This window comes from Fistularia commersonii, chromosome 35 (genome assembly GCF_037954325.1).
Source record: "Fistularia commersonii isolate RoL2024-O1a breed Wild chromosome 35, RoL_Fcom_v1.0, whole genome shotgun sequence".
In the NCBI taxonomy this organism is placed as follows: domain Eukaryota; kingdom Metazoa; phylum Chordata; class Actinopteri; order Syngnathiformes; family Fistulariidae; genus Fistularia; species Fistularia commersonii.
This window is the reverse complement of record NC_141318.1, coordinates 1,449,137-1,464,125: the sequence shown is the minus strand read 5'-3', so window position 1 is coordinate 1,464,125 and position 14,989 is coordinate 1,449,137. Positions and strand designations below refer to the sequence as shown.

Sequence of the window (14,989 nt, the reverse complement as noted above, 5' to 3'; positions counted from 1 at the left end):
ATGTGACATTTGACCTTCGCCAGCCGTTAAGCCCCGCCTCCTCCCTCACAGAGACGTCTCACAGGCGCTTCTTTGTTTACAAAAGGAGGTCTCGTATTTTATTTAGTATATAAAATGGATTTTAGTTTAATTTTACAATACATATATATATTTTTCTTCTCAGGCTAGAGCATGGCTATTTCATCATTAAAAAAATTCAAGTACCGCAAAAGAACTCGAAAGATGCTGGCTACCTTGGTTTAGAAAAGGAGATCTCGTATTTTATTTAGTTTATAAAATGAATTTTAGTTTAATTTTACAATATTTTTTATTTTAATTTTTATCTTCTCAGGCTAGAACATGGCTATTTCATCATAAAAAATATTCAAGTACTGCAAAAGAACGCGAAAGATGCTGGCTACCTTGGTTTAGAAAAGGAGAATATATTTATGTTATAAAAACAAGTTCAGTTTAATTTTTTTAATATTTTTTTTTCTGTTTCTTGGGCAAGAATAAGGTTATTTCATCACGAAAAAAAATTCAAATACTGCAAGAAAAAATGCTAAAGATGCTGAGTATCTTTGTTTAGCAAAGGAGATCTTATATTTAATGTCATAAAATTAATTTTAATTTAATTATTCTATATTTTCACTTTTTTTTTTTCTTCCTTGGCGAGAATATGGCTATTTAACAATGAAAAAAAAAAAAAAAAAATCAGAAAAAAAAAAAAAAAACGCTAAATCTCAAGAACGGAATTACAAAAAAAAAAAAAATCCGCGAAGTAGCGAGGATCCTCCGTATCTCCTTCGGCTCGTCGGCAGATGGACGGGCGCCATCAGACCGCCGGGCGTATTAATCCCCGGTGTTCGGCTTGGCGGCTCAGTTGTGTGAATTGTGTGTGTGTTGCAAACACAACAGGAAACGGCTTCGCAGAGAAATAAACACTTTAATCAGCCGCCCGTCGCTTCCCCTCCCGAACCTCGACACGCTTAAATAAACATCTGGGTACAAACGTCTGCGACGTTACAATTAAATAACATCCGAAGGGGTCAGACGGGGTCACGCGGGGGCAGAAAACCCCCCCGAACCTTAATAACCCCCCCTTAAAACAACAACTACCAGGTGAGACGTCACTTTAATAAATACCAGCCTCACGTTCAGTCTTTCACCGTAGCTTCGGACGCAGTTTCCTCCATGTGTGTTTCCTGTTTGTCCAGGCGGCGGCGGCGGCGGCGGCCATGACACCCCCCCTTCGGCGGCGTCTCGCCGTCCACGCCGCCTCACATCCCGCTCTCCTTGCGCTCCACCCTGAAGGAATCCCTGATGGCCAGCAAACCGGCGGCCAGGAGGCGCCCGCCAGATCTGCGGTGCCACTCCGGCGAGCGACCCCTGCGAGGGAAAAGGTCGGTTGGAAATTTTAGCAAAACAAGAACGACCAAATTGGGAAGTTTTGTCGTCAAAATCCACAGCTGGACGTTGCTCTGAAAGCTCAGAACGGACTGTTCCATTCTAACCCCAACGGCGGGGGTGACCTTCGTAAATAACTCGTCGTACCGATGAAAGCTGAGATTACGACAAGAATTCCTCGCCAACCTGGACGACCGAGAAGCTCCGCGGACGTAAATGCGGCTCGTTTCCCGTCGGTCGCCGTTCTTTCCAGCGCATGTAAACAAACCACTTCGTGCGTCACGGCTCGCGAGCGCTGCTTTGTGTCGCGCCCGATCTGCTATCAGACCTCGAACAACAACATCCCATAATATTTAGCCTCGCTTTTCATTCACCGGGACGCCGTTTCATTTCCTCCCGAGGAGCGATAGGATCGCGGCGTCGCCCCCGACGTTCCCGGACCCCTGTTGACCTCGGCGCCGTCCCCGACCCCTCCTCCTCGGGCGCTAACAAGCACTTCACATGAATGCGGAAGCTAATAAGCGCGCCGCGGCGTTTAGCGGCGGCGAGGAGAGGAAATGAAAGGGTGGGGGAGTTTTTTTTTTCTCAGTAAATAGCTAAATCCTGCGCGGGCTATGTAGCGCTACTAGCTAACTTCTCCAGAGGGTGCGGCTAAAGAAGGGCTACAAACTATTAGCCGCCTCCGACTCAGAATATTAGCGCCAGGCTACGAGCTAAGAGTTCGGCGCCAAACTAGCCTGCTGAGCTAATGGCGATCGAACAACTTCAAGGGTGGATTTATCGGAGATTAATTGGCTGGCGTTACCATAGCGACTTGACTGTTTTGATTGCATTGGTCAGGTAACACACGTGTAGCGGCTATGCTAACACGCTAGCCCCCCTCCTCCTTGGGCGCTAACAAGCACTTAACATGAATGCGGAAGCTAATAAGCGCGCAGCGGTGTTTAGCGGCGGCGAGGAGAGGAAATGAAAGGGTGGGGGAGTTTTTTTTATCTCAGTAAACGGCTAAATCCTGCGCGGGCTATGTAGCGCTACTAGCTAACTTCTCCAGAGGGTGCGGCTAAAGGGCTACAAACTATTAGCCTACTCAGAGTATTAGCAACAGGCTAGGAGCTAAGAGGTTGGCGCCAACTAGCCTGCTGAGCTAATGGCGATCCAACAACTTCAAGGGTGGATTTATCACCCGGCGTTACCATAGCGACCGGACTGTTTTGATTCCATTGGTCAGGTAACACACGTGTAGCGTCGATGCTAACACGCTAGCGGCGGCTCCTGACCTGCTGTCGGTGCGGCACAGGTGTGTGAGCCTGGTTCTCCTCGGACCCGTCGGCTCCAGCAGGTGCAGGCAGGCGTGCACGTGCACGCGCACGCCCTCCGGAGGCGTGTCGGGAAGCTGCGTGGACACGGACGACACGTAGAGCGGACCGGACGCCGGGTCGGCCTGCCACGTCCTGCGGAGGACACACACACACACCTCACAACGTCACACACACAGAAAATACACACTCTCATACAGACACTCTTCTCTCTCTCTTTCACACACACACACACACCCTCACGCACACACTCAATTACACTCACTCACAGACACACACTTTCTCTCTTTCACACACACACACACACACACACACACACACACACACACACACACACACACACACACACACACACACACACAGGCTCACAAACACTCTCACACTCTCATACACTTGCTCTTACAAATATAGACACTATTTCTCAGAAACACACATTCACACACACACACACTCTCGCTTTCACACAAACACTCACACACACACTCACACTCTCTCCGAGACAAACTCACATACACAGTCTCTCTCTCATTCTCTCTCTCACACACACACACAAACACACACATTCTCACAAACACTCTCACACGCAAACACATACACAAAAACACACACATACACTCACACTCTCATACACACACACAGACACAGACTCTCGCTCACACACACACACTTGCTCTCACAAACACACACACACACACACATACATTCTCACGATCACACTCTCAAACTCTCACTCACACACACACACACACACACACACTCACAAACAGACACTCTCACACACTCTCTCACAAACACACACAGAAACACATATACATTCTAACAAATACACTCTCTCAAACTCTCTCACGCACACTCACACACAAACACTCTGACAAACACACACACACACACACACACACACACACACACACACTCTCACAAACACACACTCCTCACACACAGACACACACACACTCACAATCTCACACTCTCTCTCTCACACACACACTCACACACAAACACACACTCTCACAAACACACACAGAAACACGTATACATTCTAACAAATACACTCTCTCTCACACACACACACACATACATTCTCACAATCACACTCTCAAACTCTCACTCACACACACTCTCACAGACACTCTCACACACAAACACATACACACACTCTCACACACTCTCACAAACACACACTCCTCACACACAGACACACACACACTCTCACAATCTCACTCTCTCTCTCTCTCTCACACACACACACACATTCTCACAATCACACTCTCAAACTCTCACTCACACACACTCTCACACACAAACACACACTCTCACACACAAACACATACACACACTCTCACACACTCTCACAAACACACACTCCTCACACACAGACACACACACACTCTCACAATCTCACTCTCTCTCTCTCTCACACACACACACATTCTCACAATCACACTCTCAAACTCTCACTCACACACACTCTCACAGACACTCTCACACACAAACACATACACACACTCTCACAAACACACACAGAAACACTATACATTCTAACAAATACACTCTCTCACGCACACTCACACACAAACACTCTGACAAACACACACACACACACACGCACACACACCCTCACCTGAGCAGCAGGTGTTCCCGTGTCCGTGTGTGTCCGTGGATCCTGCACCTGTAGACCTCCGTGTTTCCGTCCAGGTCTCTCAGGACGGCGGCGTCGCTCAGCCGCTCCTCCCAGCGGCGCTGCTCCCTCATCAGGCGCCGCAGCAGCTCGTCCGCCGCCGCGTCCACGTCCACGCGGCCGCGCCACAGCCGCAGCGGGACGCCGTCTTCCGCCTGCGGACAGGAAGCGGCGACGCTGAGCGCTCGGTTTTCCCACGACACGCAAACGCGACGCGGGATCCGACCGCGGTCCGGTTCTCTCGTTATTATTATTATTTTTTTTTTCAAACTTTTATTTTTTTATCTATTGATCTGATTATTTAATAGAATTATTCTTTTTTTTTTTAATTTCCTCCCGTATTTTTAAAGTGATGTACTTAATTGTATGCGCATTGATTTAGTCTAATTTTGTTTTGTTTTTTTATTTATCTCATTTATTTTTTGTATTTTTATTCATATATTTATGTATTAAATTATTTTATATTCATATATAATATACAATCATTATCATTATCAGCATTTTTTTTTAATCCCGAGATTCCTCCCAAATTTTGAAAGGGATTTAAAATTTTTCCCTTTAAAATTTTTCATTTAATAATACTCAGTTTCTTTAAATTTTTAATACTGATACTAATACTTAATACTAATACTAATTTGAGAATTAGTTTATCTTATGAAGTACTTTCCATTTTATTTTTATATTTTATTTATTTTTTATGTTATATATATATATTTTTTTTTTAACGTTTCATTTAATCCAATTATTCATTTCATTTATCATCTATTTTATTTGCTAACTGTTTATCCATTCACTCCTTTGCCTTTTTTTTTGTAATTTGTTGTCTTTAATTTTTGAATTTTATACTCTTTATTAATGGGATTCATTATTCATGTGCCGGTCATTTATTTATCTGTTTATTCCCTTTCCCCCTCCTTCGTTCATTCTTTCTAAATTATGAATCGCATTTTAATTTTAAATTTAACTCAATAATTCAACTAAATTTATCCAATTAAATATTCATTTAAATGAATGAATAATAAAAAAAAAGAAGCCTCATTTGATCACATGCAGTTCCCATCATGTCCACTAGGGGGCGCTGTTTCCACCCTCAAACCTGAGACTTCTGTTTGTCCCGCTAGCTCCGCCCCCTCTGACCTTCTTGAAGGCGAGCTCCACCCCGTCCGGCGCCGGATGTCTCTCCCATCCCTGGTTCTTCTCCTGGGCCTCCTTCAGGAGCCGCTGGGTGATCAGACGAAGCTCCGCCCCCTTCGCCTCCTGGTCGCCGTCGGCGGCGCCCGGCCCGGGGTCGTCGGCGTGCGGACCCAGACCCGGCCAGAACTCCGGCAGCTGCGGGGAAACCGGACGGCGGGTTGAGCCGGAGCTCCGGAACCGGAGGAGAAGGCGAGATCTTCACCTCGGAGGTCCCTCACCTGGAAGAGGCGCTGGGCCTCGCTGATCATGGCCGCCAGGCCCTGGGTGGCGGCCAGGTTCTCGCTCAGGTCTCGCTGGTCCGGGCGGCCCAGGACCGACTTCCTGGGAGCCGACCTGCGGCGGGAAAATCACAGCGGCGCCGGGTTTCAACGGCGAGGTAATCACCCTGGAGGCGGAGCTTAGGACTCAACCGACCAATGATTGCTTCCGCTTTTACGAGGCGAAGAAAAGCTAAATTAAGCTAAAAAAAAAAAAGGGCAATCAAAATAAACAGAGCTAAGAAATAAATGAAATAAAGTGAAACATAAACTAAAATAAAACATGAATGAATAAAATAAGAAACCAAAACATTTTTCAAAAGAATTAAGAATAAAAATCTAAAACACTAATCATAACACTTATAATTGTATATGTATGATTTAATTCATAATCAATAATAATTAGTTATAATAAAAATTTGCTTAAGACTCAACCGACCAATGATTGCTTCCGCTTTTACTAGGCGAAGAAAAGCTAATGGCTAAGAAAAGCTAAATTAAGCTAAAAAAAAAAAGGGCAATCGAAATAAACAGAGACCTAAGATATGAATAAAATAAAGTGAAAAATAAAATAAAATAAAAAATGAATGAATAAAATAAGAAACCAAAAAAAATCTCAAAAGAATTAATAGTAAAAATCTAATATGTCAATCATAACCATTATAATTGTATATGTATTCTTAAATTATTCCTAATTAATAATAGTTATAATAACAATTAGCTGAAGATTCAACTTCCGCTTTTACTCGGCGAAGAAAATTAGCTAAAACATTATTTAAATGAAAATAAACGCATAGCTAAGAAAAAAATAAAACAAAGAGAAAAATGAAATAAAATGAGCTAAACTGAAAATTTATGTAAAGTAAGTTGAAATTGGTATAAATAAAATAAAACCCTAATGCAAAGTGAAAATTATTAAATTGCAAAAAAAGAATGAATAGAATGAGAACAGAAACCAAAAAAAATTCAAAAGATTTAAGAATAAAAATCTAAAAACACAGTCATAATACTAATAATTGTATCTGTATTATTAATTATTCGTGATAAATAATGATATGTTATAAGAATGATGATAATTATCCTAAGATTCAACCGACCAATGATTGCTTCCGCTTTTACTAGGCGAAGAAAAGCTAATAGCTAAGAAAAGCTAAATTACGCAAAAAAAAAGGGAAATTAAAATAAACAGATAGCTAAGCTATAAATAAAATAAAGTGAAAAATAAAATAAAAAATGAATGAATAATTTTTTTATGTGTTTCTTATTCTCCCTCCTTCCTATTATTATCTATTATTGTTATGTTTTACTTGAAACTCTGGCACAACAATTTCCTTCGGGATAAATAAAGTTGTTCTTATCTGAATAAAATAAGAAACCAAAAAAATTCAAAAGAATTATAACTAAAAAATCAAAAACACCAATCATAACACTAATAATTGTATTATGTATTCTTTAATTATCCATAGTTAATAATAATTAGTTATAGTAATAATTAGCTTGAGACTCAACCGACCAATGATTTCTTCTGCTTTTACTCGGCGAAGAAAAGCTAATAGCTAAGAAAAGCTAAATTAAACTTAAAAAAAAGGGAAAATTAAAATAAACAGATAGATAAGATAAAAATAAAATAAAGTAAAAAAATGAACGAATAAAATAAGAAACAAAAAAAGTTCAAAAGAATTAAGAATAAGAATCTAAAAACACGGTCATAATACTAATAATTGTATATGTATGATTTAATTATTCATAATCAATAGTAATTAGTTATAATAATTATCTTAAGACTCAACTGACCAATGATTTCTTCTGCTTTTACTCGGGCGAAGAAAATTAGCTAAAAAAATTATTAAACTTAAAATTAACGGATAGCTAAGAAAAATAAAATAAAATGAAAAGTGAAAGAAAATGAGATAAACTGAAAATTTGTATAAAATAAGATGAAATTGGTATAAAAAACCCTAATGCAAAGTGAAAATGATTATATTTCAAAAAAAGAAAGAATAAAATGAAAAAAGGAACCAAAAAAAAATTCAAAAGAATTGAAAATACAAATCTAAAAAAACAATTGTTATACTAATAATTGTATATGTTTTATTTAATTATTTGGAATTAATAATAATAAGTTATGATAATTATTATCATAAGACTCAACCGACCAATGATTTTGTCCGCTTTTTCAAACTTTTTTTCATTAATTAAGGATCGTTGTCTTGTAAATGGAAAATAGAAAACTTGAGCGAAAATGAGAAATTAAGATTTTTTTCCGCCCAATTTTTAAATAATCAATAATAATAATAATAATGATTTGAAAAGATTATTTTTCATCAGTTAAGGATTGATTTCATGTGCAAGAAAAAACAAAACTAGACCAAAAAATAGAAATTAGGATTTTTTCCCCTTAATTTTTAAATAATAATAATTACGATTTCAAAATTTTTTTCATTAATTAAGGATTGATTTCTTGTACATGGAAAATAGAAAACTAGAGCAAAAATGAAAAATTTGGATTTTTTCCCCCCCAATTTAAAAAAAAATGATAATAATAATGATTTAAAAAAGTTATTTTTCATTAATTAAGGATTGAGTTCTTGAAAAAGAAAATAGGAAACTTCAGCAAAAATGGGAAATTAGGATTTTTCCCCTTAATTTTTAGATAATCAATCATAATGATTAAATAATTTTTTTTCATTAATTATGGATTGATTTCTTGTACATGGAAAATAGAAAACTAGAGCAAAAATGAAAAATTAGGATTATTTTCCCCCCCAATTTAAAAAAAATCGATAATAATAATGATTTAAAAAAGTTATTTTTCATTAATTAAGGATTGAGTTCTTGAAACAATTTTTTTTCATTAATTATGGATTGATTTCTTCTATATGGAAAACAGAAAACTTCAGCAAAAATTTGAAATTAGGATTTTTTCCCCTTAATTTTTAGATAATCAATCATAATGATTAAAAAAATTTTTTTTTCATTAATTATGGATTGATTTCTTGTACATGGAAAATAGAAAACTAGAGCAAAAATGAAAAATTAGGATTTTTTTCCCCCCAATTTTTAAAAAATTGATAATAATAATGATTTAAAAAAGTTATTTTTCATTAATGAAGGACTGAGTTCTTGAAAAAGAAAATAGGAAACTTCAGCAAAAATGGGAAATTAGGATTTTTCCCCTTAATTTTTAGATAATCAATCAATCATAATGATAAAATTTTTTTTTTCATTAATTATGGATTGATTTCTTGTACATGGAAAATAGAAAACTAGAGCAAAAATGAAAAATTAGGATTTTTTTCCCCCCAATTTAAAAAAAATCAATAATAATAATGATTTAAAAAAGTTATTTTTCATTAATTAAGGATTGAGTTCTTGAAACAATATTTTTTCATTAATTATGGATTGATTTCTTGTACATGGAAAATAGAAAACTTCATCAAAAATTTGAAATTAGGATTTTTTCCCCTTAATTTTTAGATAATCAATCATAATGATTCAAAAAAAATTTTTTCATTAATTATGGATTGATTTCTTGTACATGGAAAATAGAAAACTAGAGCAAAAATGAAAAATTAGGATTTTTTTTTCCCCCCAATTTTAAAAAAATCGATAATAATAATGATTTTAAAAAGTTATTTTTCATTAATTAAGGATTGAGTTCTTGAAACAATATTTTTTCATTAATTATGGATTGATTTCTTGTACATGGAAAATAGAAAACTTCAGCACAAATGGGAAATTAGGATTTTTTCCCCTTAATTTTTAGATAATCAATTAATCACAATGATTAAAAAAAATTTTTTTCATCAATTATGGATTGATTTCTTGTACATGGAAAATAGAAAACTAGAGCAAAAATGTAAAATTAGGATTTTTTTTTCCCCTCAATTTTAAAAAAATCGATAATAATAATGATTTTAAAAAGTTATTTTTCATTAATTAAGGATTGAGTTCTTGAAACAATTTTTTTTCATTAATTATGGATTGATTTCTTGTACATGGAAAATAGAAAACTTCAGCACAAATGGGAAATTAGGATTTTTTCCCCTTAATTTTTAGATAATCAATTAATCACAATGATTAAAAAAAAATTTTTTCATCAATTATGGATTGATTTCTTGTACATGGAAAATAGAAAACTAGAGCAAAAATGTAAAATTAGGATTTTTTTTTCCCCTCAATTTTAAAAAAATCGATAATAATAATGATTTTAAAAAGTTATTTTTCATTAATTAAGGATTGAGTTCTTGAAACAATTTTTTTTCATTAATTATGGATTGATTTCTTCTACATGGAAAACAGAAAACTTCAGCAAAAATTTGAAATTAGGATTTTTTCCCCTTAATTTTTAGATAATCAATCATAATGATTAAAAAAAAATTTTTTTCATTAATTATGGATTGATTTCTCGCACATGGAAAATAGAAAACTTCAGCAAAAATTTGAAATTAGGATTTTTCCCCCTTAATTTTTAGATAATCAATCATAATGATTAAAAAATTTTTTTTTTCATTAATTGTGGATTGATTTCTCGCACATGGAAAATAGAAAACTTCAGCAAAAATTTGAAATTAGGATTTTTCCCCCTTAATTTTTAGATAATCAATCATAATGATTAAAAAAATTTTTTTTTCATTAATTATGGATTGATTTCTCGCACATGGAAAATAGAAAACTTCAGCAAAAATTTGAAATTAGGATTTTTCCCCCTTAATTTTTAGATAATCAATCATAATGATTAAAAAATTTTTTTTTTCATTAATTATGGATTGATTTCTCGCACATGGAAAATAGAAAACTTCAGCAAAAATTTGAAATTAGGATTTTTTCCCCTTAATTTTTAGATAATCAATCATAATGATTAAATAATTTTTTTTCATTAATTATGGATTGATTTCTTGTACATGGAAAACAGAAAACTTCAGCAAAAATTTGAAATTAGGATTTTTCCCCCTTAATTTTTAGATAATCAATCATAATGATTAAAAAAAAATTTGTTTCATTAATTATGGATTGATTTCTCGCACCTGGAACATTAGAAATTCTCCCAAATCACAAACAATTGACAAAACACACACACACACACACACACACACACTTCACAGAGGCCTTATGTAAGCGCTGTAGAGTTACGTAACCCCGCCAATTTGGGTGTCACACACACACACACACACACACACATCTACTTCCAATCTTCCCTTCACAGCTTTAAAAACACTCGTCTTTTCACCCTGAACAGCAAAACCCGTCGAGGTCTCACCTGCCGGCGGCGGCGGCGGCGCCGTTGGCGACCACGTCGGCGGCGGCGGCGGCGGCGTCCCTCCTGGAGGAGTTGAGGTGGAAGAGCGACGGCGCCAGGCAGACGGCCACGTTGGTGGGCGTCATCTGGTTCTCGTCCACGCACGCCACCACGTCGTGCAGGAAGAGCAGCAGCGTCCGCAGAGCTTCCCGGTTCTCCTCCGGAAGGAGCAAGATGGCGGCCTGAGCGGCGAGAAGCTGACGGTCCTTCGGGAAGTCTGAGGAGGGAAGAAGGTTCCGGGGGGCGGAGAGAGGTTTTTTTTTTTTAGAAAACGGGGGAAGAGACGAGATCCGGAAATATCTGGAAGAAAAATGAGTGCAGGAAAACTAGAAAATAAAGAGAAAAAAAACCAGCTATCAGTGCTGATTGAACTGGATAGAATAAAATGAAATAAAGGAATTAAAGTTTTAAATAAAATGTAATACACCTGGAAGTGGTAAATTGAATGGAATAAAATGAAATAAAGAAAGGAATTAAATTAAAAACAAAAATTTATACTCCTGTAAATGATAGATTTAATAGAAAAAAATGAAACAAAGAAAGGAATTAAAGTTAAAATAAAATTTTATACTCCTGTAAATGATAGATTTAATGGAATGAAATGAAACAAAGAAAGGAATTAAAAATAAAATGTTATACACCCGTAAGTGGTAAATTGAATAGAATTAAATGAAACAAAGAAAGAAATTAAATTAAAAATAAAATGTTATACTCCTGTCAGAGATAAATTGAGTAAAATAAAATGATACAAAGAAAGGAATTAAATTAAAAATTAAATTTTATGAAATTAATTAAAAAAAGGTCAATTTTTTTTTTTTAATTCTAACCTGAAAATTGGCAAACATTCACATTTTTTTAAATTGTAACATTTGGCATAATTCACTTTTTTTTTTTTGAATTATAACATTTGGCAAAATTTCACAATGTTTGGAAAAAAAAGGCCAACAATAAAAAACGACCTAAAAAATTGTAAAGAGTGATGCTGTGAAAGTAAGAAAGGCAGGGGATGAAAACAAGTGGAAGAAAATAAAATAATAATGATAATAATGATAATAATAATAATAGAAAATAAAACACCTGGAAGTGGTAAATTGAATAGATTAAAATGAAATAAAGAGAGGAATTAAATTAAAAATAAAATGTTAAAAAAATCATTTAAAAATGTCACAAAAAGTGGTTAAATGTGACAAAATTTCACATTTCTTAAAAATAAAAAAATAATAAGATCTAAGAAAATATAAAGAGCGATGATGCGGAAATAACAAAGAAAGGGGATGAAAAATGAGATGAAGAAAATAAAATAATAATGATAATAATAATAATAATATAAAAACACCTGTGAGTGGTAAATTGAATAGAATAAAATAAAACAAAGAGAGGAATAAAAATTAAATGTTATAAAATTTCATTAAAACATTCCACAATATTTAAAAAAAAGCTTAATTGCAACAAAATTTCATTTTTTTTAAATGGTAACATTTAGCAAAATTTCACAATGTTTGGAAAAAATGACAAAATTGACAAAACTAAAAAAAACAAAAATTAAAATCTAAAAAATATAAAGATCGGTCAATCAGAGTGACGGCGTGGAAGTAACAGAAAGGGGATGAAAACTTTGTAAAAGAAATTTTAAAAGTAAAGAAAAATGCAATTAAAAGGAATACAGAACAAAGAATGATTAAAAGGAGGTAAAGTAAAATGCAAGGTGAAAAAGGGAAATATAAATAAATGAAAATAAAGGAAATAAAAGCTAACAACATGAGGAAAATAAATACAGTTCAAGGCTAGAATGAAAAGCAAGGGATGGCTAAATAGGTGAAATACAATTGAATGAATTCAGCTAAAATTAGGGATATAAAATGTAAAAAAAATCTTTGAATATTAAAAAATTAAAAATGAGTAAGAGTAAATAAAAAAAAAATCAATTAGCAATATTTGATTGAAGATTTAAGAATAAAAAGTATATAACAGACACAACATTTTTAAGTTTGCCAAACACCTGCAAGTTATAGATCGAATAGAAAAAGATGGAAAAAAGAGGAATTAAATCAAGTAACAAAATCACATGAAAATAGAATTTCATAAAATTGGACAAAATTCAATGAAATGTCATAAAATTTAACAAAATTTCCAAAAATATTACAACATTTCGTTAAAAAAATTTTTTTTAAGAAATTTTGTAAAAAATAAATTTGGTGAAATAAATCTCACATTGGTAGATGTGCAGGAAGGTCTCGCAGAGCCTGAAGGTGAAAATGGGTTCGGGCAGTTCCCGAAAATACTGCTTCACCATGTCGGCCACGTCGAAGGCCGACTGGCCGTCATAGGAGGAGACGGCGAGCTCCGCCCCCGGCTCCGCCCCCGACTCCGCCTCCACCAGCTCCCGCAGCCACTGGATTCGAGACTTTAGGCCCGACTTCCGAAAAAGGCCAACCTGAGAGACACGACTGTAAATTATCTTTTTATTTCATGAAATTTCATATCATCTTACCTTTATTTCTACTCTATTATGTCATTTTTATTTTGTTTTTAATTTTATTCATTTTTTCCTCATTCTAGTGTTCATATATTCTATAATAATTTAAATCATATTTAAATGTTATTTCAATTTTGATTTAAATTTATTTACCATCCTTCAATTCCTTAAGACAGCCATATAGATGCATAATATGTCAAAAACAATTTTTAGCATTTTTAAGAACACAAGAGGTAAGTAAATACATGATATATGAAATCTACAACAATATTATAGACAATTATAAATTATCTATTATGCTTCAAATTTTCCATTATTCATATCCATCCATTTTCACGATATCAATGTTCAGCACTTTTATACATATCTGAAAAAATATCATGTCTATATAAATTCAATTCATATAAATTTTAGTTTTTTTTTTCAATTCTAGGGACTCAGATAGAAATTACAACCAAAATATATATTAATGTAAGTGCATATACATATTTATATGTATACACAGACGTATAGAAATGACACGCATAATATATTATATATTTCTATGTAATAGAAATTACACATAATAAATCACATATCTATATAAACCTACACATATATATGCATACACATTTAATATGTGAGTCATTTCTAACAGTGTGTATACATATATATTTTGTTATACAGACATGTATATACACACACTATATGTGTATAATTGCTATATTATGTGTACAATTTCAGTCTGTGTGTTTTATAAAAATTTACATGAATTGAATATATACACATGATTATTTTTATTTAGGATATTTTTATGTATGGTATTAATAAAGAAAAGGTTATAGAAAAGTGCTATAAAATTATAAATAAACATACATGTATATATATAAATATATATAAGAATAAGAATAAGAGTAAGAACAACTTTATTTATCCTGGAGGAAATTGTTGTGTCAGAGTTTCAAGTAAAACATAACAATAATAAATAATAGTAGGAAATTGTATAAACTGTAAAAAAAAGGGGGAGAATAAGAAATACAAATAAAACTAGAAAGTGTCAAAGTCAAGGCTATAAAGTGTTTTAAGGTTTTAAGTACAAAGATTTTGATTACATATTTTTTTATATATATATATATATATATAAATGCTATTAATACATACTTATAATAGATGCTTAAAAAATCTTTTCATATATATATATATTCATATATATCAATACAAATGCTATGAATCAATAAATAATAATAATAAATACTATATTAAATTATATAAATATATCCGTACAAATGCTATTAATTATTGCACACTTATAATAAATGCTATAAAAGTTACATATATAGAGAGTGCTATTAATTAATAAATATTAATAGTAAATGCTATAAAAACACACATCAATACTAATGC

General features: G+C 33.8%; 1 protein-coding gene across 2 annotated transcripts in view; it reads right to left on the bottom strand.

Moving 5' to 3' along the window:
- Positions 1 to 906: 906 nt before the first annotated feature.
- The window catches only part of LOC147213693 (rho GTPase-activating protein 7), a 36,366-nt gene continuing 22,283 nt past the window's right edge, over positions 907 to 14,989 (bottom strand). The window contains exons 11-17 of one of the 2 annotated variants that reach the window (XM_086142163.1): positions 13,342 to 13,564; positions 11,092 to 11,347; positions 5,793 to 5,907; positions 5,518 to 5,709; positions 4,324 to 4,535; positions 2,664 to 2,837; positions 907 to 1,368 (exon numbers count right to left, since the gene is read on the bottom strand). In XM_086142163.1, coding sequence (XP_085998289.1) covers positions 1,260 to 1,368; positions 2,664 to 2,837; positions 4,324 to 4,535; positions 5,518 to 5,709; positions 5,793 to 5,907; positions 11,092 to 11,347; positions 13,342 to 13,564 — 1,281 coding nt within the window. In that variant the 3' untranslated portion in view covers positions 907 to 1,259. Of the gene's footprint in view, positions 1,369 to 2,663; positions 2,838 to 4,323; positions 4,536 to 5,517; positions 5,710 to 5,792; positions 5,912 to 11,091; positions 11,348 to 13,341; positions 13,565 to 14,989 lie in introns of both variants that reach the window. The other variant, XM_086142164.1, reaches the window with a different exon arrangement.